The sequence below is a fragment of the Callithrix jacchus genome, chromosome 3 (assembly GCF_049354715.1).
Source record: "Callithrix jacchus isolate 240 chromosome 3, calJac240_pri, whole genome shotgun sequence".
In the NCBI taxonomy this organism is placed as follows: domain Eukaryota; kingdom Metazoa; phylum Chordata; class Mammalia; order Primates; family Cebidae; genus Callithrix; species Callithrix jacchus.
In genome coordinates this window covers 184,393,643-184,418,142 of record NC_133504.1, presented here as the reverse complement: position 1 = coordinate 184,418,142, position 24,500 = coordinate 184,393,643, and the positions used below count along the sequence as shown (strand labels likewise).

General features: G+C 44.4%; 2 protein-coding genes across 7 annotated transcripts in view; both read left to right on the top strand.

Moving 5' to 3' along the window:
- The first annotated feature begins 27 nt into the window (after positions 1-27).
- TMEM128 (transmembrane protein 128) lies at positions 28-18,763 on the top strand. 6 transcript variants are annotated; one of them, XM_035294063.3, is made up of 5 exons: positions 28-130; positions 2,416-2,557; positions 7,663-7,821; positions 10,074-10,182; positions 17,649-18,763. In XM_035294063.3, the coding sequence occupies exons 1-4, from the start codon at positions 49-51 to the stop codon at positions 10,171-10,173; spliced, it is 483 nt and encodes a 160-aa protein (XP_035149954.2). In that variant the 5' UTR covers positions 28-48; the 3' UTR covers positions 10,174-10,182; positions 17,649-18,763. The 6 variants fall into 6 exon arrangements, with proteins under 6 accessions (XP_035149954.2, XP_017826162.3, XP_008991851.3 ...); XM_017970673.4 differs by having other exon boundaries at positions 28-145; XM_008993603.5 differs by lacking the exon at positions 17,649-18,763 and adding an exon at positions 11,755-12,463.
- The window catches only part of OTOP1 (otopetrin 1), a 51,370-nt gene continuing 38,621 nt past the window's right edge, over positions 11,752-24,500 (top strand). Inside the window, exon 1 of the mRNA XM_035294062.3 lies at positions 11,752-17,200. Coding sequence (XP_035149953.3) covers positions 17,128-17,200 — 73 coding nt within the window. The 5' untranslated portion in view covers positions 11,752-17,127. The remainder of the gene's footprint in view (positions 17,201-24,500) is intronic.

Below are 24,500 nucleotides of genomic sequence, written 5' to 3'. Positions count from 1 at the left end.
AAGTCCTTGTCGGACGTCACTTCCGTCGCATTTCAGGGCGGTACCAAGATGGACGCTTCGCAGGCCCGCCAGCAGCTTCGGCGGCGATTCCTGCTCCTGCCGGACGCCGAGGCCCAGCTGGACCGCGAGGGTGAGGCCAGGCCGGGTGAGGCGCGCACCAAGCCGCCCTGAAGTTCTCAGAGGCGAGGCGCCGGAAAGCGACCGGCATCTCGCAGCCGCGGCCCAGTCTGGAGGGACCGAGTTTCGGCTTTGCAAGTCGATTATTTAAATGTCAGGAAAGATCCTTAGAATCGCGTAGTGCTGTGCATTTTCATCTCAGCTGCGCTTCAGAATTCTGTGAAGAGCTGATTTGACACCTGTTTGGAAATATCGATTAAAATTAAAAATACCCACCGCTTCTAAGTTTCAAGAATTTGCCAGAAACGAGGAGGTGGGAGGCGAAAAAAAAAGAATTTACCTGAAACATGCCTGTACCGCAGTGTACAAAGATGTGCGCAGTGCGAATGGCTAGAAATAGCCATCTTGCCAGTCAGCAGAAAGCTGGTTAAGTAAATTTGGATAAATCTATACAAGACCGATTTTTATGTACCAGTGGGGATGATTTTCAAAGGGAGGTGCAGAACAGTATATCGTACGCCGCCATTTGGGTACAAGAAGGTAACCTGTGATGTATGTTCACCTGGAGATGTATAGCATATGAAGAATTCAGTAGCAATTGTAAGTGGTGGTTGCTCCTAGGCATTAGATCTGAGGTTAAGATTGGGAGACAGATATTTCATTTTGGATATTTTTATCCCTAATGTTTAAAAACCATGTCCATTTATTACCTTTTCAAAATAAACATGATTAACATCATATCCAGGCATGATAATATATATGTTTTGAGGATATTCCAGAATATTATGAACATGCTCCCCAGGGTTTCTGATGGTCATCTAAAGGTCCAAAACCTCATATATAGACCAGTGATTCACACATGAGCATAGAGAGAGGGCATGTCAGAATCCCCAGAAAACTTTCTAGTAATCACCCAAATAACCCATCTGACCCAACCCCCATCCACCCATTCTTTTTTTTTTTTTTTTTTTTTTTTTTAAAAGAGACAGGGTTTCGCCATGTTGGCCAGGATGGTTTCAAACCCCGACCTCAGGTGATCCATCCGCTTTGGCTTCCCGAAGTGCTGGGATTATAGGTGTGAGCCACGGTTCCTGGCTTCATCCACCCATTCTTTCCTCATTCACCAGTTCTTTCAGACTGGGTTGCAGACGGGGAAAAATGACTTGTCCATCACCTGTCTAGATAGTGCTGTGCTAGAACTAGAGCTCTGTTTAGCCGTTTCCACTTTTGAGCTGTATTTAAAGTAATTAAAATATTTACTTATAGGCTGGGCATGGTGTCTCAACGCCTATAATCCCAGCACTTTGGGAGGCCGAGGCGGATGGATCACGAGGTCAGGAGTTCCAGACCAGCCTAGCTAACATGGTGGAACTCCGTCTGTACTGAAAGTACAAAAATTAGCCGGGCGTGGTGGTGGGCGTCTGTAATTCCAGCTACTTGGGAGGCTGAGGCAGGAGAATTGCTTGAACCCGGGAGGCGGAGGTTGCAGTGAGCTGAGATTGCGCCATTGCACCCCAGCCTGGGTGACAGAGCGAGACTCCGACTCAAAAAGAAAATTAATTATAAAATTGTTCTTGGAAGATGACAAGTCCATTTCATGCGCTAACATTTGCCTTTGGTGTTTTTCCTAATTAACAAGACTAATTACTTTCCTAGAAGAAATGTGAAACATTACAATTATTACATTTCCAGGTGGCATTATTTCAGAAAGACTATGAAAATGTAAATTTGATTTCAAAATATATTTAGAGAAAATAAATTGGCTGTATTGACTATATATATATATATATATATATATATTTTTTTTTTTTTTTAATGGAGTTTTGCTCTTGTTACCCAGGCTGGAGTGCAATGGTGCGATCTTGGCTCACTGCAACCTCTGCCTCCTGGGTTCAGGCAATTCTCCTGCCTCAGCCTCCTGAGTAGCTGGGATTACAGGCATGCGCCACCATGCCCAGCTAATTTTTTGTATTTTTAGTAGAGATGGGGTTTCACCATGTTGACCAGGATGTCTCAATCTCTTGACCTCGTGATCCACCCATCTCGGCCTCCCAAAGTGCTGGCATTACAGGTGTGAGCCACCGCTCCTGGCCTGTATTGACTATATTTTATAGTGGGTTCTGATTAATTATTTTTTGTAAATATAAACTTATCTGAAGGGTTTTACAGAGGATTTTTATAATGGAAGAGACTCTGGTTCTTAGCTCTAGGAAGTGATTTTATTTGACTTAAATTAAGTGTAGTTTTTCTTCACAAAATTATGGTAACTTAATAAGTTGAAATCTCCCTTATTTGCAGAAACCTCTACAGCTGTTGAGAAAAAGGAGAGACCTCTTCCAAGACTTAATATCCATTCTGGATTCTGGATTTTGGCATCCATCATTGTGACCTATTATGCTGACTTCTTTAAAACCCTTAAAGAAAGCTTTCACACTAGCAGGTAAGAAAACTTCATTGCTTCATAAACTAAACATGTGTATGATTTTTTTGTTTCATGTTTTGTCAGTTGAATTCTTCAAACAGTAAGCACCTGCTCTCTGCCAGGTCCTGTGTTGGAGGTGCTGGTGATACAAAGATGAATATGAGATGGGGGTCAAAGGGTACATATTTTTGTTATAAGATGAATAAGGTCCGGGGATCTAATGTCCATAAGTATAGTGACTATAGTTAATGCTGTATTGTATACTTGAAATTTTCTATGAGTATGTCGTGTTTCCTACCCCTGTTGCCCCACCAGTGGTAACTATGTGAGGTTACTCACACTATGAGTGTGATAATTAACTTGATTGTAGTAATCATTTCACAGTGTATATATATATCAAGTCATCACATTGTACACCTTCAATATATACAATTTTAATTTGTCAATTATACCTCAGTAAAGCTGGAAAAAATAAAACCAATGAGAGGGTTTGTGCTCTGGGTATGCATAGTAGAGTTGAAGAGAAGTGAAAATTATTTGTGTGTAAATAAATATGTTGTAGGATGAGGAAGGTAGTCAATCTAAGAAAGACCTAATCCATTTAAGGGAAAAAAATGGGAGAATGCCTGAAGGTCTTCATGAAGACCAAGTATAAGAGTACAGGGAAGGGCTGGGTGTGGTGGCTCATGCTTGTAATCCCAGCGCTTTGGGAGGCCAAGGTGGGCAGATCACGAAGTCAGGAGTTCAAGACCAGGCTGACCAACATGGTGAAACTCCATCTCTACTAAAAATACAAAAATTAGCCAGGCATGGTGGCACACGCCTGTAATCCCAGCTACTCAGGAGGCTGAGGCAGGAGAATTGCTTGAACCCGGGAGGCAGATGTTGTAGTGAGCCAGGATTGCACCATTGCACTCCAGCCTGGGCGACAGAGCGAGAATCCTTCTCAAAAAAAGAGTACTGAGAAGAGTACTCTCTCAAAAAAAGAGTACTGTGGCCGGTGAGAATCAGGTCTCAGGGTTGGTTTCAGAGGGTAGTTAGAGCTGACAAGGTAACTAGAGGGTGTGACTGCAGTAGAGTGGAGGGGAAGGCCAGCAGTGGAAGGAGAGAGCCTTGTGGCCAGGCCAGATGTCCAATAGTTCCTCATTCACAGGGACTGAGATCCTTCAGTATAGTCTCCAGAGTTGTCATGTAGGAGAAGGTTGGAATCATATCCTAGCGTCCTTACTGCACATTGGAGAGTGATGTGGAGACCCTCAGATAATGGAAGGGAGAGGGATGTTGGTGAGCATCAGAGCTGGCACTGGGAGGGCTGGTGTGTTTAGGGTCAAGAGTAATACTTTGGAAGTACCAGTGGGGCTAGGAAGATGCAGACAGGACTGTGGTCCCCTGGTATCATGGCAGGACACATGATTTCTCTTCAAGGGCCTTGAGGAGGAGCAGTGACTTCTGGGAGACTGTCAAGCCAGAGGGAACAAGCCTTCAGGGGAAAGTAGGCAGAGGGGAGTTTATTTAAACTGTCGGCCAAGAAACGTTCACTAAACACTCCCATCTTCTGCCTTTCCAAGTCACTCCTTTGTGGGATGTGGCGTGAGTGTGTGATGAAGAAGTGGACGAAGGTAGCTCAGCACCTTCTTCTGCACGTCGGATGCCGATAGGAAGCCCAGAGTCTGGTCTGCCTTCCCATGATGTCATTTCACAGGGGCAGCCCCCGCAGGAAAAGGTCTCTAGGTTTTCACTGTGACCTGCAACCCAGTGGGTAGGCCTGTCTGTTTCTGGGTCTCAGTATTAGGAATTGCTTATCACCACTCACCAAAGCCACACCTGCATCAATATAATGGACATTTAATCTTCATAAGCTTGACTCAGTCATTGCTCTTAGAACTTGGGCTGGGAAAAGAGAGATGGATACTTAATTTTTGACTTTGAGACAGGGCCTCGCTCCACTCTGTCACCCAGGCTGGAGTGTAGTGGTGTGATCATGGCTGTCTGCAGCCTTGACTTCCCAGGCTCAAGTGATCCTGCCACTTCAGCCTCCCAAGTAGCTAGGACTGTAGGTGCACACCCCCATGCTTGGCTAATTTTGTTTATTTTTCGTAGAGACGAGGTCTCTTCATGTTGCCTAGGCCGGTCTCAAACTTCTGTGCTGAAGTGATCCTCCCACCTTGGGTTCCCAAAGTACTGGGATTATAGGTGTGAGCCACTGCACCTGGCTGGAGGGGTTGGGTGCTTTAATCAGCTGCTCTTTCCTTCATCAGTTGCTTTATGGAAACTGAGATGTGTTTGGCTGTGGGAGCCAGACAAATGGAAGGTGCATTTCTAGCTCTCCAACAGCTCCTTCTAGTCTGCAGCAGGCATGTTACCAGGCTGCATGGTGTGTGCTCTGTAAGTGAAGGGCACAGGGTATTATGGGAGCATCTTGGAGGAGTACCTAGTCCAGGTCAGCCTTGGGACTGAGACCTTTTTGAGGTGTTAGGAGATGTGAGAGAACTTCTTTATTCGTGTGCTTATATTTGGTATTTTTAGAAGTTTAAAGAAATGGCAGAGGAAGAAATGATCACACAGAAGGTGTTTGAGGGCAACTGCAGTAGTTGACTGGAGTGCCGGGACCACACAGCTGCTGAGTGGCAAAGCCACAACGCAGACACTGGGACCAGGGCTGTGGGGGTTGGAAAGAAAGTAGAAGTCATAGATCTGTCCTCAAAAGGTGTCATCTTAGAGAGAAAAAGGCATAATGCATTCTCAAAGGCTGAGAATGTTGAGTCACTTTGTTTTCTTGGGAAGGACTCATTAAAGGGGGTTGAGGGGTATTGAGCAGCCGTGAAATGAGAAGGCTGCATAAAAGACAGTGCCGGCTGAGTTCTGCTTTTTGAAAATGGCTAAAATGGCTCATTCTCTGACACCTGAGGTAGTTTCTTTTTCCCCTGGCTCCAGCCTAAGTTCAGAAGCTTGAGGCCTTAAGGTTCTTTATATTGTTCAAAGATAGATGAGCAGGTTCGTATTAAAAACAAAACAACACTATGATGCTTTAAAAAATCACAGTTTAAAAAACTCTGCTTGTGTGCATCAAAATCAACTGTGGAGTTAAAAGCAAAAAGTAAAATTAAAATCCCAGATGCTCAGACTGAGAATTGTGGAAACTGGGGACTAGGTAGTTTCTCTTAGAAAGGTGCAAGGTGACTGATGTAAAGCCAGGGTTGAAGACCACTGAGTGACAGGGTTATGTTTTGTTCAGGCAGCTTTTTAAATTTTCTCATATCCTTTACCAGCATGTGCTCTTCAGCCTTTTATCATCACCCCTAAGAAGTCTTTTTAGACATGTTTTTCCTAATCGTTCCTGTGGAATGTGGAATTTTAATACCACAGATAAACTATATATTTGCTTACATACTGCATGCATATCTGTGGTTTATACATACAATTAGAGCCAGGTTTTTTTCTTTGCTTTGGAGAATAATGATTGTAGAGTATGGATGAGTGGAGTAACAGTGATTGTGATTGAGGGTTAGCTGTGAGAAGCACTTTGCTGACCACCTGATTTAATTCTCACAGCTATTCTGAGTTAAGCACTGTCAGTACTTCTGAAACACATGGGAATCAGGAAATTGCCTAGTCACAAAACTAGTCTTGCTCAAGCTGAGATTCAAGTCCATACAGCAAAGGCTGCGCTCTTAACCCCTTCACTATACTGCCTCCCATAACTCCGAATCTTAGAATGCATCATCATCAAAAGCCTTCATGGAATCCAGAACCTTGCCATTATTGGCGGTTCGCTTTGTGCCTTTGTAACTTAACTGTTGTAGCCATCTGTTCTCTCTCTCTCTTTAACATGGACCATCAGGCTTTTCCCCATAGAGAAGCAGATGCTGGGTGGGGTATTGGGTTGAGTTGGGAGAAAGGGAAAGGGTCTCAGTCCAGCTGGGGTGGAAGGAAGGGGTTGTCTAGGTTGCCTCACACTGGCTAAGATCATAGGTGGAATTGGAACGGGGTAAAAAGGCATTACCATTAAGGATGAGATGGTGGGTAGCAGATTTTCTAAATGGGAAGATTTCGTTTAGAAATCTTTTATGAGAGAAAATTGGAATTATTGATCTTCCAAGAAAGTCCACTTAACTTAGAGAAATTAAGTTTCCCACTGATAAACTTCTGTAATACTGTCACACTCAAAACTTCAGAAACAGCCAGAAAGCCACTATCTTCTTTGTATTTTTAGTTTTAGCTTTAGTTTTTTGAGATGGAGTTTTGCTCTTGTTTCCCAGGCTAGATTGCAATGGTGTGATCTTGGCTCTCTGCAACCTCTGCCTCCTGGGTTCAAGCAATTATCCTGCCTCAGCCTCTGGAGTAGCTGGGATTACAGCCATGCGCCACCACACCTGGTTAATTTTGTATTTTTAGAAGAGATGGGGTTTCTCCATGTTGGTCAGGCTGGTCTCAAACTCCCGACCTCAGGTGATCCACCTGCCTTGGCCTTTCAGAGTGCTGGGATTACAGGTATGAGCCACCGTGCTTGGCCTCTTCCTTGTATTTTTAAAGAAAATGCATTGCTGTGACCAGGCTTTTCCCTTGGTTGGTTGGTTGATAAGAGTGTATATAAATGCATGTATTTCAAGTCTTACTTTTCATCCTTTCCTGAGTCGTGTATCTCTTTTTCTCACCCCTGTCTCCCATGGATTGAGACTTTCTGAACGCCTGGGTCCCTTTGCACCACTTGATATTCTTCTTAGAAATAGATTTTTCAGCTGGGCGCAATCGCTCACGCCTGTAGTCCCAGCACTTTGGCAGGCCAAGGCGGGCTTATCACCTGATGTCGGGAGTTCGAGACCAGCCTAACCAACATGGAGAAACCCTTTCTCTACTAAAAATACAAAAGTAGCTGGGCATGGTGGTGGGTGCCTGTAATCCCAGCTACTAGGGAGGCTGAGGCAGGAGAATTGCTTGAACCCGGGAGGCAGAGGTTGCAGTGAGCTGAGATCATGCCATTGTACTCCAGCCTGGGCAACAAGAGCAAAACTTCATCTCAAACAAACAAACAAAAAAGATTTTTCAGCTGTTAATAAAAACATTTAAGACATCCGATGATGCATTAAGTGCTGTCAGCCCTCTTATTGTTTTTATCTCCACAGCTGGTTTCTCTGTGGCAGTGCCCTGTTGCTTGTTAGCTTATCAATTGCGTTTTACTGCATAGTCTACCTGGAGTGGTATTGTGGAATTGGAGAATATGATGTCAAGTATCCAGCCCTCATTCCCATTACCACTGCCGCCTTTATTGCAGCAGGAATTTGGTAAGTTAACTTTGAAATGACTAATAGGAATGAAAAACAATTTTTTTTTTCATCAGATAGTGATACACTTGGTCTAAACTTTGAAAGAAAAAAGGTACAACAGAAAAATAGTCTCCTGGTCATTCCTTCTCTCTGGTGCCTTTTCATTAGTATCTCTTTCTCCTTCTGTTTATGGACCTAGCTATTTAAAGCACAAATGGTGACATTCTCTACATAGTCTACATTTTGCTTTTTAAATCTTTTTTATTATAACATACAATACATGTAGACAAGTGGAAAAAACTAAAATGAATTAGTGGATGAATTTGGTAATTCTCATGAAGTGAGCATTGGTGTAAATGGAGCCAGCACACTGTGCACCCCCTTCATTCTCCCTCCCAGTTCCTACACCTTCCATCCTGCCACAGGTAAGCAAATACTGCCTTGACCTTCATGGTAACTCTTGCTTTGCTTCCATGAGATATTCTATTTTTGCTTCATCTATGTTTTTGAACTTTATAGAAATGGATTCATACAGGTTGTGTTCCTTCACACGTAGCTGCCTATGTGCAGCATTATGTGCAATTCTTTCATATTGTTGCCTGTTACTCATCTTCATTGCTGTTTAGTATTCCATGTATAATTGAATCCCAGTTTCTTTTTTCCATTGTTTTGTTTTGTTTTGTTTCAGATGGAGTCTCACTGTGTTGCCAGGCTGGAATGCAATGGTGCAGTCTCGGCTCACTGCAACATCTGACTCCCTGGTTCAAGTGATTCTCCTGCCTCAGCCTCCCAAAGTAGCTGGGATTACAGGCACACGCCACCACACCCAGCTAATTTTTGTCTTTTTAGTAGAGATGGGGTTTCACCGTGTTGACCAGGATGGTCTCGATCTCCTGGCCTCGTGATCTGCCCGCCTCGGCCTCCCAAAGTGCTGGGATTACAGGCGTGAGCCACCGTGCCTGGCCCTCTTTTCCATTGTTGATTGTGTTTAGATTTTTTCCAATTTGGGGTTACTGTGAAGGATGCTATGAAGAACATTCTTATCCATGGCTCTTGTAGCACAGTGCACACATTTCTGTTGGGTGTAGAGGGGTGTGTGTGTGTGTGTGTGTGTACCCCAAGGGGTAAAATTGTTGGGTCATAGGGTATGCATACCTTTGACTTCAGTAAATCATGCCAAACTGCTTTGCAAAGTGGTGGCTCATCATTTTTTTCCTTTTATTTTTCAATGGATCCTTATAGTTTGGATTCTTCCATATGGTACATATAGATGTGTCTCATTCTTTTAACAGTTGTGTAGTTTTCACAACATGGACGTATCACGATTTATTTAACCTGTTTTCTGTAGTTGGACTTAGTTATATTTGTACTCAATGCCACAAGGACTATCCTTCTTCATAAGTTAATTAAGTACTCAATGAAAAATACAGGGTTTTTTGGGTTTATAAAAGTAATACTTGTTCACTGAGAAAAACAATCTGTAAATTACAGAAAAACACAAAGGAAGTACATCCTGTGATTCAACCAGAGAGAAAACTGCTTTTCTCATGTAGCTCTTAGTTTTTTTCCTCTTTATATCAATTGGAGTTGTTTTTTTTTTGAGACAGGTTCTCACTCTGTCACCCAGGCTAGAGTGCAATGGCACAATCACAGCTCACTGCAGCCTCGACTTCGCAGGCTTAAGTGATCCTCCCACTTCACTCAGCCTCCCGAGTAGTTGGGACCACAGGGGCGTGCCACCGTGCCCAGCTAATTTTTTGTATTTATTTTTTTTTAGTAGAAATGGGGTTTCACCGAATTAGCCAGGATGGTCCCCATCTCCTGACCTCATGATCCACCTGCCTCAGCCTGCCAAAGTGCTGGGATCACAGGCCTGAGCCACCGCATCCGGCCCTTTCATTCTGTTTTTAAGAGAAAATACTTTGGTCTTTTATGATAGTTTGGTGTGTGATGTCATGAAAACGGGTTGTAGCCATTTAAATTCTTGTTCAGGTGCAGGAACGAAGAGACTTAAGTTTTTATGAAGCCATGTCAACTCCTGTTAGGAGACCTTCAGTGGTTCCAGTTCAGGGCCTTCTTGAAGAAATTGCGATTATATATCTGGAGTTTTCCTTTCCAACACTGGCTAAGTCACATAGCTGAGAAATACAGATACATATAGAAAGTTCCTGACTGGATGAACTGTTCCACTTTGAATTCTTTAAATCTAGATTCTAGAATGAAATATATTGATGTATATTAGAGTTGTCAACTGTTTTTGTTCTTTTCAGCTTCAACATTGCTTTATGGCACGTGTGGTCATTTTTCACTCCGTTGTTGTTGTTTACCCAGTTTATGGGGGTTGTAATGTTTATCTCACTCCTTGGATGATTTCTGAAGGTAAGATATCTGGAATGTTTTTTCTGATAATGAACTTGTTTGAAACATGTCTTTTATGACAATTTTCAGTGGATGGCGCTGTAACAGACTATTTGTAAATCATTTTCAGTCATGTTGACACCAGAGTTGTCCATTCTAGAATTGTCCATCTGTTGAACTCTGAGATAGAAGGAACTGAGACTCCTTTTTTTTTTTTTTTTTTTTGAGACTGGGTCTCACTCTGTTTTCCAGGTTGGAGTACAGTGGCGTGATCACAGCTCACTGCAGCCTTGACCACCTGGGGGCTCAAGCGATCCTCCCATCTCAGCTTCCTAAGTAGCTGGTATTACAAACATGTGCTACCATGCTTGGCTGACTAAAAGATTTTTTTTGTGGAAACAGTCTCCCCATGTTGCCCAGGCTGGAGGGGGTGGGGGCTGAGACTCTTTTGTAAAAGTTGATTCTAAGTGACCACTTTTTAGAGAAAGTACCCTGCCTTTCAAAGACCTCATAAAGACAGGATTGTACGTTTCAATATAGTTAAATTCATACATTAGACCATTTTATATTGAAATTATATTAATTTCTGTCAACTTAAATGACAGTTGACTAGATCATTCTGAAGAAATGGGAATACAGGAAGAATGGACAGTTTTACCCAATTGGGAAAAAAATTGTGCCATCTTCTAACTGTCCTGGATTCCTCGTAAAAATGTGTTGGATTTCACAATCAGCTTTTGTTTGATGTTATTTATAGAATTTCTGCCTCCCCACACATCACCCCATGCTGAGATATGCTGCCTTACACAGTGGAGGCTGTTTTCTGAGTGTCAGAAAATTCTGTTATTAAATAAGTGTATATTGAGAACACTCACTCCAGATGCTTAGGGGCATGGTGAAAAGGACAAAGGTAGTGCCTCCTGTCAGGTCACTTACATCAGAACTTTCAGGAAATCTGCTTTATACAGCAGTTTACAGATGTGGAAACTGAGGCCCATGGAAATTAAAGTTAATGCACTAAATTTTCAAGGAGCTTATGAAAACTGCCATTTCTGCTAACAAACAGTGTGTTCTCCCTGTGGGATGTTAAAGAAAAGTCAGTCGTAATCAAGTGAAGAAGAAATGGATGTAGTCTCACTGTTAGCAGTCTGAAAAGAGTTGCTAGCACATCCTTGCCCATGCCAGTGTCTCCAGTCTCCTTCATGCGTCTTGCTGTGTCTCGGGATCCCTGGGAGCCCTCACGGGAGGCCCTTCTTTCCTGTACATATGTGGTGCCACCAGCCCCTCTGGGCCCGGAGGAATCCTGCACATCTCAGAACACTTCCTCACCTGACCCCATCACCCACCTCTCCCCTTCTCATGTTGTGAAGTCTTCTTTGACTCTTCAGGTTTGAGATTTTATAGATGTTCAGGAGCTCTTACTCTGACATGAATTTATAATTGGTAATGGAGATACAGAGTTCGCTCAGCAGAGTGAACTCTGCTTTTTAGTGTTAAATGCAATAGCTTAAGATATAATGTTTTATTTGGTACATGAATGCTGGTTTTCTTTCAGATTTAAGGACATATACTTTTTTTTTTTTTTTTTTAAAGAGACAGGGTCTTCTATGTTGCCCAGGCTGGCCTTGAACTCCTAGGATCAAGTGATCCTCCTGCCTCAGCCTTCGAAGTAGTTGGGACTACAGGCCCATGCCACTGTGCTTGACTGTACATGTAAATTTGAAGTGAAGGGTTAAACATCCAGCTAGCTGAAAGCATGGCAGACCCTAACAGAAAAGCTACACTGTGTTTTTGCAACTATGAAGTGGTTTCCTGGGAAAAATTGTGACTTTGTATAACTGTTATTGAAACCAGAATAAATTATATTTCACTTGCATATTCTTAAATTATTAAAAATTTCAGAAGTCAATGATATAGAAATACTATTTTGCAGTGTTAATCTGGTCGAATCTTTGGAGAAAGTGGTTTCATTATAGGTGCATAATGCACTCAATATTTTAAATAAATTGTTCACTCTTCCATTTGAGGGATTTAGACAAGGATGTCTGAAATGGCTGAATGCGTGTAAGGAATTAATGTTGTCATGTGCCTTTAACCAGCCTCAGTGATTGCTATAGTCTCGTGTTTATGAGAGTTTTGTTAGGTGACAGGACCAAATGAAAGCATTTTATGTTTTTTCATCACTTTAGATTTCATCATTGTGTAAATTATTGAGTTTTTAGAATTTCCTAATGTGAAGTTTTAATCATTTTAAGTATATATTTTTTTCTGTGCCATTTAAATAAAATATTTTTATAACTTTCTTGTGAGTTTTGTTCATGCAAAGTTTGGAATAACTTCTGCTTTTTAACTGTTAGCACTTTGAATTAACTGTAGAAATAAAGGCTAACTCTGGTCTTCAAAGACCTTATAAAGATAGTATCTGCATTTTCAAATGCAGATATGTCTGCATTAAATCTAAACAGCATAAGCATTGTGACAGCACATACCTGATGTTGGTTGATTTCTCTGTGAAGTGACTTTCAGTAATGACCTGATTGAATTACCGCTTGTGTCTGGTTCAGATCATACCCTGCCATTTACTAGCTGCTAGGTCTTCAGCAGTACAGGTTTATTCTTAAATTATTAAACTTTTCAGAAGTCAGTGATACAGAAATACTATTTTGCAAGTATCCCTAATCTCAAAATCCAAAATTCAAAATGCTCCAAAATCTGAAACTTTTTGATTGCTGACATGACGCTGAAAGGAGATACTCATTGGAGCATTTGGGTTTTGGGCTTTGGAGTATAATGCAAATATTCCAAAATCCAAAGCACTTCTGGTCCCAAGCACTTCAGAGAAGAGGTGGTCAACCTGTAATCTTTTTTCAACTGCGAAGTGAGAATAAAAAAGAGACTTTGAAGCAGAGTCTCGCTCTGTCACCCAGGCACGATCTCGGCTCACTGCAGTCTCCGCCTCCCAGGTTCAGTGATTCTCCTGCCTTAGCTTTCCTGAGTAGCTAGGATTACAAGTGCGCCAGTATGCGGGGCTAATTATTTGTATTTTTAGTAGAGATGAGTTTTGCCATGTTGTCCACACTGGTCTGGAACTCCTGGCCTCCCAAAATTCTGTTATAACATGAGTCACTGCACCTGGCCAAAAGGAGACATTTTAATAAATACATTTAAACAAGAGTATGGTTGGTTCCTGTTAAATAATTCTTATGCAAGTTATGGTTTTTTTTTTTTTTTTTAATTTAAGAAATGGGGTCTTGCTGTCACTCAGGCTGGAGTACAGTGGCGCCATCATAGCTCACTGTATACTCACACTCCTGGGCACAAGCAGTCCTCCCACCTCAGCCTCCTGAGTAGCTGGGGTTACAAGCATGAGCCAGCATACTCAGCTAAGGTCCTTTCCTTTTATTATAACTATTATGTAAATAAAAATGGTGTCAAGCAATCTTATTATTGCTTCTAAACTGACGGGGAGCACCTAATTGTAAGAGTAATGAAGAGCTATATTAAGAGTTATAATGAAAGTTGGAGGTAAAGTGTGTACCCTGGCTTTGACAATCAGTGTCAAGATCATGTTTTCAACCCGTATTGCACACCCAGGGCTTAGAAGTTCTGATTGAATTTGTAGGCAAAACTGTATTGTTTGGAGAGTTCCTCAAGTGGTTATAATGTGCATCCTGGATCAAGAACTATCCTACTACCCTAGTTTGGGTAGAGACATCTCGGAAGAAGCTAGGATTGGCAAGAAAGATGGAGATAACTGAAAAAAAAAAAAAGATAACTGAATCTTGACTCACTAGGGTAAAACCCAGATTGGAATTTCCTCTAAATCTGTGTCTGGGACCTGGTTTGGGAGAGGACCTGAAACAGAACTTAAAGTTCCTGGCTGTTTTTGGTTTTATGCTACTAGAAAATGGTCTCTGACTATACTTCAGGAAAAAACGCATTGGACGGGAATCCAACAAGGACAGTAAGGACAGTTTTTGGAGGCGGGGCTCAGGGACTAGGTACCAGGAGTAACAGGACATGACTTCTCACTATCCTAAAGATGGAGCATAATGTCAAAGAATTTGGGGCCATGTTTTAAAATTGCTGCAAATTATATTCCTCCCACATGCAAAAGTAACTTACCCTCAAGATTCCTCCAAAAGTTTCATCCCATTACAGTATCGGGCTCAGGCTTGAGGTCCAGGATCTTATCAGATGAGGTTCTTCAGGTATTGAGTCCTTTTAATCTATTTTTTTTTTTTTGAGACAGGGCCGTTGTCACCCAGGCTGGAGTGCAGTGGTGCCATCTAAGCCCACTGCAGCCTCAACCTCCTGGATTTAAGCCATCCTCCCACCTCAGCCTCCCAAATAGCTGGGACTACAGACATGTGCCAACACACCCAGCTAATGTTTTGTATTTTTTGTAGAGACAGAATTTCACTATGTTGCCCAGGCTGATCTTGGACTCCTGAGCTCAAGCAGTCTGCCTGCCTCGGCCTCTCAAAGTGCTAGGATTACAGGTGTGAACCTCCACGCTCAGCCTCTAAACATTTTTAAAGTCAAGTTACCTGCCATCCACACTGATCATACAGTGGTGGGACAGAAAGGGAATTGCAGTCAACATTCCCATTCAGAAAGGGATGCTTCAGTCTACAGCAATTCTGAAATTCAACTGGGCACATGGCCCCCTATCTTAACTAAGGATCAGTACAGCTTCCTAGAAATGTGTCATAGCTTTTGGCTCTGGGTTCTGTGTCATCCTGTGAATCATCCTTTGTTTTTTGTTTTAAGTAAGAAAACTGAGTTTGAAGTGGAGTAGCCTTTCAGCCTGCTTCCTGCTCATAAAAGGTGTGAGGTCCAGAGGACTCTTCATTGTGTACTGTCTGTACCCCTTTAAGACTGAGCTGGTGGTGTCTCTACCAGAACAATTCACAAAGCCTAAGAGGTAGGAGATATTCTTGGTAGCTATTAAAGCAAAGCTTCCCCTCCTCAGCATGTGACCCCATATTCCTTCCTGCCCATCCAACCAATATCCTGGAGCAAATATTGATATCACTTTACTGGGGTAATCACTTTACTGGCTGGCCTGCCAAGTAAAAGGAGAAGGATTATGTGGCAAAGGTGCTCCGGATCTGCACTGCTGCGAATCAGGAGATCATGTCTGGGAGTAGATCCTGGCAGTGCTGGATTACAGGCTGAATACAAAGTTGGATAAGCGAAAGTTCGTCAAAACTTATGACATAGGATTCAACACCCTTGTAAGGGCTTCAAGAGATGACTCTAATCCACTGCTGTTACGGCTCTTGCATACTTGGAAAAAGTAATGGCCCATATTAAACAAATGGGATGTCAAGATTGCTGTGACAGCTTGTAGAGGAAGAGATTCAAGAGTTTCTGAGGGAGTAGACATGTTCAAATGGGTTTACTATATTAGGCTGGAAAACCTATCTACCAGGTTCTTCAGAAGAGCCTGAAAGATTCCATTTATCAAGGAAATAACAAATGAGTAAGGGCAAGCATCACTGAGCTGGTAACTAGTGTCTCTGTAGGGTGGAGCTGAGGTGTGAATGCGGTTGTAGAACTGGGCTCCCTTGTAGGAGCTGTAATGGTAGGGTCCCATAATAGTAGAGGCTGTGCCAGTTTCACTTTGACCAGGCAGCGCTAACAGTATGTCTTCACGGTCCCGCTTCAGGGCTGGTCAGCCTCTTTGTTACGCGCCATAATACAGATCTTGATTGTCCTGACGTTGCACACAGCATCATACTGGTCCACTACATTGGTGATGTTATATAATTGGATCTGATGAACAGGAAGTAGCAAGTCCTTTAGATGCCAATTTTTTGAGAAAAAAATTTATTTGCTACTGGGCCCTGGTGGAGACTGAACACCTAACTTAGGACAAGTGACCACAGAACCTGAGCTTTCCGTCATGAGCTGATCCACCAAACCGTGAAGTTAGGCCTGCACAGCAGCACTGTATCATCAAGTAGAAATGGGATAGATGACACTGAATCTGAGTAGGTTTGGAAACCATAAGTAAGTTGCACATGCAGGTGGTTCAGATTCCTTTGAGACCAACTCCTGCTGCGTTGCATTCTTTCCCCATCCACATCCACGGTCCTATGGGAGTTTCTCATGAATGAGGAGGAAGAGCTCAGGCTGAGCTGCAGGTGCTTCTGCATGCTGTGATGGCACCAACCTAAAGTAGACAGCTGCAGCAATGCAGTCTGTCCCCGTGGTGGTCCTGAGGGACAGTGGTGAAGGAAAAACCCTCCCAGTGAGCAGAATGTTGAGTTGTGCATTTGGTCATCCTCTGTGTCTGGATGAAGGGACATCCCGAATACAAATCTCCACTGTCTCATGGGTGGTGGCTTACAGGCCAGCAATTTGGCTGGATGGTTGGTAACTTGGAAAGAAAAGAATTGGAAGATTTGTGATAAGATTGGGAGAAGAGGGATGTGGATGAATATCTCAGAATGGTTACAGAGTGTGGAGATTTTAATCTCATGTGAATGGTCACCAATGGCCACATCCTATAGAGGAGGTGGGCAAAGTGGCTTGTTCTGTGGGTGTCTTGTCAGCCTCTTTTCCCAGACATGGAGTGCTTGCTCCATGGGCCATTGTACAAAGTACCTGGTGGCAGGAATGGAGACTGTGCGTGGATTCAGCAACATAGAAGTTCCCTAGGCAAGGCTCAGCTTGCTTAACACTAGCGCTGGGTGCAGAATCTGCTATGATGGTTTTGCAAGAGGGCCCTGAATTTTTGTGATGCCTCCCATTGAGAAGGGACTGTTTATGACTGCTTTCACTGACAGAGTATGCTAGAAGTGATGCTGCATGGCTTGGAAGGCTAGGTCACAAAGGCCATGCAGTTTCTGTTTAGCTCTCTTGGAATGCTTGTTCTCCCTAGAGTCCCTTCTGGGTTCCTCTCTTTCTCAAAGCCTGGAGACAAGACTGTAGAGGCTCAAGCCACATAAGGAGGCCATGTGTAGGTGCTCTGGTCCACAGTCCCAGCTGAGCTCAGCCTTTGTGTTTTCCTGTTCCCGGGCACCAGAATGTAAGTAAAGAAATTTCAGATGATTCCAGCCTCAGCCTTTAGTTGCCTCAACTGTTCAAATGTCTTAGTCCATTTTGGCTGCTGTAACAAAATACCACAGACTGGGTGGCTTATTGGCAACAGAAATGTATTTCTCAACATTCTTAAGGCTAGAAGTCCAAGATCCAGGTGCTGGCAGGTTCAATGTCTATCAGTATTAATTTCCTAATTTTGACAAATGTCCCGTGGTGCGTAAGATGCCACTGGGAAGTTAGGTGAATGAGGATGTTAACAGGAATGCTCTGTACTATCTTTACAAGTCTCCCATAAATCTAACATTATTTCAAAAGAAAAATGAGGGGTCTTTAAGAAGTTCACGAAAAATGTATATTATGAACTATGCATGGATTTCAAAATCTTTCTGTCCCAAGTAAAACTTGTACTAACGTGTTATAACATGTCTGAATAGGATCTACTTTGAGACGCTAAGAAAGATAAGACATTAGTTTGAAAAGAGACCACATCAGTGCAACATGAATTCTGCTAAAATGGAAGCAAGAACAAACATCAATTTACTGTGAAGCTTGGGTGAAAAAATGATGAAATCATTTATGCTTCATGAAAAGCATATGGGAACAATGCCCCAAAGAAATCAACAGCTTGCAAATGAATAACTTGTTTTGAAAAGGTGTGAGATGATGTTGAAGATGAAGCCCTAAGTGAGAGACCCTACACACGAATTTTAATTAATGTTGTTTAGTAATCAAAGAGGACTGATGATTAACAGCAGTTAATAATAGCAGAAGCAATAGCCGGTGTCATAGACGTCTCAGTTGGTTCAGGTTACACAATTCTGACTGAAAGCAAATTGTCCACTTAACCAAAGCTGTTGTTCCCAGATCAGCTGCAAACAACAGCAGAGCTTTCAATGGAAGTTTTAAACAAGTGGAATCAACATCCTGAAGCATTTGTTCAAAAAGCTGCAACAGGATATGAAACATGGATTTCCTAGTACTATCCTGAAGACCAAGCACAATCAGAGCAATGGCTACCAAGGGTGGAAGTGGGTCAGTCAAAGCAAAAGCAGACCAATCAAAAGCACAGGTCATGGCAACAGTATTTGGGGGCTCCAGGCACTTATCTTATTGACTTTTCTAGAGGGCAAAAGAATGGTAACATTTGCTTATTATGAGAGGTTTTTGAGAAAATCAGCCAAAGCTTTAGCAAAAAACTCTTGGGAAAGCTTCACCAGAGTTCTCCTCCACCATGACAATGCTCCTGCTTATTCCTCTCATTACACAAAGGCAATTTGGGGAGAGTTTTGATGGGAAATCATTATAGTCATGATTTGGCTCCTCCAAACTTATTTTTTTTCCCTAATCTTAAAAAGTCTGTAAAGGGTACCCTTTTTTCTTCAGTTAATAATGTGTAAAAGACTGTACTGGCATGGTTAAATTCTCAGGAACTTCAGTTCCTTAGGGATGGGCTAAATTGGCTTAATGGTTATATCATGACTTATGGAAGTGTCTTGAACTTGATGGAGCTTATATTGATAAATAAAGTTTATGTTTATATGTTTATTTTTAATTAATTTTTCCAAATTTTGAAGTCCAAGGGTACATGTGGAATGGCTAGATTGAGTTCATTAATATATGCATTACTTTGCATACTTATTTTTTTTGTGGTGAGATTTCTTAAAATCCACTCTCCTCACAATTTTTTAAATCTACAAATTGTTATTAACTATAGTTTTATTTTTTATTTATTTATTTATTTTTGAGACGGAGTTTCCCTCTTGTTACCCAGGTTGGAGTGCAATGGCGCGATCTAGGCTCACCACAACCTCCACCTCCTGGGATCAGGCAATACTCCTGCCTCAGCCTCCTGAGTAGCTGGGATTACAGGCACGCACCACCATGCCCAGCTAATTTCTTGTATTTTTAGTAGAGATGGGGTTTCACCATGTTGACCAGGATGGTCTCGATCTCTTGACCTCGTGATCCACCCGCCTCAGCCTCCCAAAGTGCTGGGATTACAGGCATGAGCCACCACGCCCGGCCTTAACTATAGTTACTATGCTGTATAATAGCTCTCTTGAACTTACTCTTAACTGAAATCTTGTGCCCTTTGACCAACATCTCCCAACCTGCCAATTCTCCCCAACCTGTCAATTCTCCCTGCTTCTCAGCCCCTGGTAGCCACTCATCTACTCCCTATCTATATGACCTCAGCTTTTTTAGATTATACATATATATGTATATATAAATGAGATCACGTGGCATTTGTCTTTCTGTGCTTGGCTTACGACACTTTACGTAGTTTCTTCCAGGTTCATATTCAATGCCCGCTGTTACAAATGTCAGGATTTCACCCCCTTCTTTTCTCTTTTTTGAGACAGGGTCTGGCTCTGTCACCCAGGCTGGAGTGCCGTGGCACAATCTTGGTTCACTGAAATCTCGACTTCCCAGGCTCAAATGATCTTCCTACCTCAGCCTCCCAAGTAGTTGGGACTACAGGTGCACACTAGTGGGTCTGGTTAATTTTTTGTATATATATTTTTTGTAGAGTTGAGGTTTTGCCATGTTGCCCAGCTGGTCTTGAACTCCTGGCACAAGCGATCCACCCGCCATGGCCTCTGAAAGTGTTGGCATTATAAGCATGAGCCACTGTGCCCGGCCATTTCCCTCTTTTTAAAGGTTAAATAGTATTCTGTTGTGTATGTATACAATGCGTATACATATGCACGTTTTCTTTGTCCATTCATCCACTGATGGATGCTTAGGTTAATTTCATATCTTGATTATCATTTGTGTGTTATGAATTGGATTTTCTCTCACCAGAAGATCTGTTGAAATCCTAACTTCTGGTTTGTCTGAATGTGGCTTTATTTGAAAATGGAATCTTTATAGATTTAATTAAGATGTAAGTTACAACGAAGTCATTGGAGTAGGGGTGGATCCTTAACCTATTATGACAGGTGTCTTTATAAGAAGAGGAAAAGAGACACAGACGCAGAAGAAAGATGGTCAAGTGACACCAGAGGCAAAATTGGAGTGATACAGCCACAAGCCAAGGAAGGCTAAGGGTTGCCAGCAGCCAGCAAAAACTGGAAGAGGCCAGTGGGGACCCCCCGCTGGAGGCTTCAGAGAGAACTTGGCCCTGTTGACATCTAAATTTTGGACTTCTGGCCTCCCGAACTGTGAGAGAATAAACTTTTGTTGTTTTTAAGCCACCCAGGTAGTGGCAGTTTGTTATACCCACTGTCTAACTCTTTTATTCTTAAAAATACTGGGATTACATAGCCACCACCAAAGGTAACTGGGGCAAAATGTTCTAAATGCCCCTTGGGACCTTCTATTATCCCCAGTAGCTGAGTGTGCCAATGGGCCTCTGGCCTTGTGAAATCCTGTCATCCTCCCTGGAAGAAGGGAGCCCAGGTCCAAGGGCAGCGTGTTTCCCCATCATCTGTGTGGTTCTGAACCATCACTGGGAGGCAGCTGACTGGTAGGGACATTTCCAGCTTTTACACTAATTGAGCCATGCCACACAGTTCTCAGGGCACAATGTGGGTCGCTGTAAAATGCGCTAAACATGGTGAAAACAGCAGGCCTGGGCACCACCAGAGCATCATTTCTGACCCCTTGTATCTGCCCACCGAGGAGCAGGGGTCAGTGATAAGAAATTGGCAGATGCGTGTGGCTCAGACTTTTGAAAAAAAAAAAAAAAATCTAATTGGTGGAAGGCAGAACACACTGTGGGTAAATCTCTCAGTTAATTTAATTTTATTTATTTACTGAGATGGTCTTGCTTTGTCACCCAGGCTGGAGTGCAGTGGCACAATCTTGGCTCACTGCAACCTCCGCCTCCTGGGTTCAAGTGATTCTCTTGCATCAGCTTCCTGAGTAGCTGGGACTACAGGTGGACACCACCACACCCAGCTAATTTTTGTATTTTTAGCAGAGATGGGGTTTCACCATGTTGGCCAGACTAGTCTTGAACTCCTGACCTCAAGTGATCTGCCTCAACCTCCCAAAATGCTGGGATTACAGGTCTCAGTTAGTTTTAACATTGTCTTAAGATTACAATAAAGGGGGTTGATTTTAGCCCCCAGAAACTTTCATTTCATTGCTTCTTTAAAAAACTGCAGGCCGGGCGCGGTGGCTCAAGCCTGTAATCCCAGCACTTTGGGAGGCCGAGGCAGGTGGATCACGAGGTCAATAGATCGAGACCATCCTGGTCAACATGGTAAAACCCCGTCTCTACTAAAAAAATTACAAAAAATTAGCTGGGCACGGTGGTGCGTGCCTGTAATCCCAGCTACTCAGGAGGCTGAGGCAGGAGAATTGCCTGAACCCAGGGGGCGGAGTTTGCAGTGAGCCGAGATCGCACCATTGTACTCCAGCCTGGGTAACAAGAGCGAAACTCCGTCTCAAAAAAAAAAAAAAAATGCAGGCTGGGCATGGTGGCTCACAGCTGTAATCCCAATACTTTGGGAGGCTGAGGTGGGAGGATCACCAGGTCAGGAGTTTGAGACCAGCCTAGCCAACATGGTGAAACCTCATCTCTACTGAAAATACAAAAACTAGCTGGGTGTGGTGGCAGGCACCTGTAATCCCAGCTACTCAGGAGGCTGAGGCAGGAGAATTGCCTGAACCCTGGAGGTGGAGGTTGCAGTGAGCCGAGATTGTGCCACTGCACTCCAGCATGAGCAACAGAGTGAGACTCTATCTCAAAAAAAAAAAAAAAAAAGAAATGCAGGTAGCCCAGAGACATGCTTTCCACCTGAATTTCAGACAGTGACTGAGTGTTATTTGCCTTTGTACTGAACGGGATAAGGTACTGGGAGCTGCTGTAACACTTAGGACTTGTGGTGGCTTAGCACAATGAAAGTTTATTTCTCATTCATGTAAGGTCCAGCTTTGGGAAGGGAGGCCACCTAACTAGTCACTGGGGAGATGGGCGGACAGGCTCTGCCATCTTCAGCTCAGGCTTCCAGGTTGCTCTGGCTGTTGGTGTCAGCATCTATTGGTAGGAAGGGGAGGGGAGAAGGTGGAGGGTCCCTAGTAGGTGTGCTGGATCCTCTCTCTGGACTGCCCTCCCTGACCCCTGCTCCCTTCTGCCTGGCCATCTACTCCTAAGACTAAAGAATGTGCAGAATGCCAGATGCAGTGGCTGGCACCTGTAGTCCCAGTGCTTTGGGAGGCTGAGGTGGGAGGATCACTTAAGCCCAGGGGTTTGGGATCCACCTGAGGAACATAGCGAGACCCCTGTCTTTACAAAACATAATTTAAAAAACCAAACCAAACCAAACAAAAAACGAGCCAGGTGTTTTAGTACAAAACTGCAGTCCCAGCTATTTGGGATGCAAAGATGGGGGAGCACTTGAGCCCCAGAGTTTGAGTTATAAACACACCACTTAATGCCAGCCTGGGCAACATAGGGAGACCCTGTCTCTATTAGAAAGAAAGGAAAATAGGAAGGAAAGAAGGAAGGAAGGATGGGAGGGAGGGAGGGAGGAAGGAAGGAAGGAAAGGAGGGAGGGAGGGAGGAAGGAAGGGAGGGAGGGACGGAGGAAGGAAGGGAGGGAGGGAGGAAGGAAGGGAGGGAGGGAGGGAGGGAGGGAGGGAGGGAGGGAGGGAGGAAGGAAAGAAGGAAGGAAGGAGAAAAAAGGAAGAAAGAAAAGAAAGAAGGAAAGAAAAAGAAAGAGAAAGAAAGAAGAAAAGTGTGCAGGCGTTGCCTCCTCCCTGAACCCTTCAGCCTTCCTGCAGACCTGGGCTCCTCCCAGGCACCTCCTTGCAGCCCAGCTCAAGGATGCTGTGCTGCTTACTCTGCCCTCACCCCCAAGCTCCTTGAAGTTGAGGGCTAAGTCTCACAGGTCATGCTTCCCAGCTTCCCAGTGACGGCTCATTAGCTGTTTGTCTATTGCTGTGTCTCTACCTGACATCAGCTCTACCTGAGCAGAACATTTCATAGCTAAAACCCCAGAGCCTAGAACAGAGACCAGCAAATGATTCATAAGTCAACGCATAAATATGTGTTGATCAAATGAATGAATGAATGACTTGGAAGAATGTTGGAGGCAAGGCAAGGTCCCCAGGTTGACTCCCTGCCGGCCCAGGGCTCCCACCCCTCCTTTACTAGTTAGAACCCGCGATTGCAATTTGCTGAGCCCAGCGCAAAACAAAAACGTGGGCCCCTTGTTCAAAAATTAAGAATTTCAAGACAGCAAGAGCAGAGCCTTAAACCAAGAGGGAGAGAGTCTTCCGGGGCCAGCCCCGGGCAGCTGCGCGGGGGTGGGATGGGGGCTCGCCCCAGGCTCGCTCCCAATCCCCAGAATCGCGGTCCTGCGGCTGGGGTTCTGCGCCCCCAGTCCACCATGCCAGACCGTAGGACGATCTTCTGCAGAAACTTTCTAGACTTCCACTTAGCGGCACCGGAGCAGGGCTCCCGGGCGGACGTAATCCCCTTCCCGGAGCGGGCGTGTCCCAGGGGCTTTGGAAGGGGCTGGTGGAGACGCTTGGGTGCCGGTGGCCCCCGGCAGACCCCCGGGGCGTCTCCCACTCCACCTCCGCACCGCCCAGAACTGCTGCCGCTCCTTTGGAGGAGGGCGCTGGATGGTCTCTCTTCTTGGAAAGTGGCTTAGGTCTTCTTCCGCGTCTGGGCGTCTCGCAGCCGACACAGAGGCACACCAGACGGACGAACAGAAAAACCCACAAAAGGCGGCCCCTCCCCCGATTCAGAGAGCCAGTGACGGGTGCTCCTTCACCCCTAACCAGATACACCCAAAGACAGACAAAGAGTGACCCGAGCAGAGAAGACAGCACAGATACGCAGGGACGAGGACAGGCCGACTGACTCTTGGACACGGACCCAGGCAGGGTTATCTGGGCCTCTGGGTTCCCCGACGGAGACCCGCGGGGACCGCCCGGAGCAGGGAACGCCGCTGCAGAGCCCAGGGCGCCCCACTTGGCAGCAGCCACGCCCCCTGCTCACACCCCTTTGGTCTGGCTCCGGGAGACCCCTTCTCTTCTCTCTACCCCCGCAACCCCGGGAGGCACCTCTTGTCACCCAGCGTTTCCGGTGCTCCGGGACAGGGGCTGGGTCGGCGGGAGTCGGCGCAGGGGTGAGGGCTGCAGACGGCGGCGGGCGGGGGCCGGGAGCGCGAGTGTATGGGCAGGGCTGGCCTGTGTCTCAGGGATCAGGAGTGGGGAGCTGTCCGCGTGGGTCCCAGAGTAGGCAGGGGCTTGCCCCGGGCGTTGCCCAGTGAGGGGCAGTGGGCAAGGGAGAGCGTAGAATCCCGGGTCAGCGGGGTGGGGCGCCG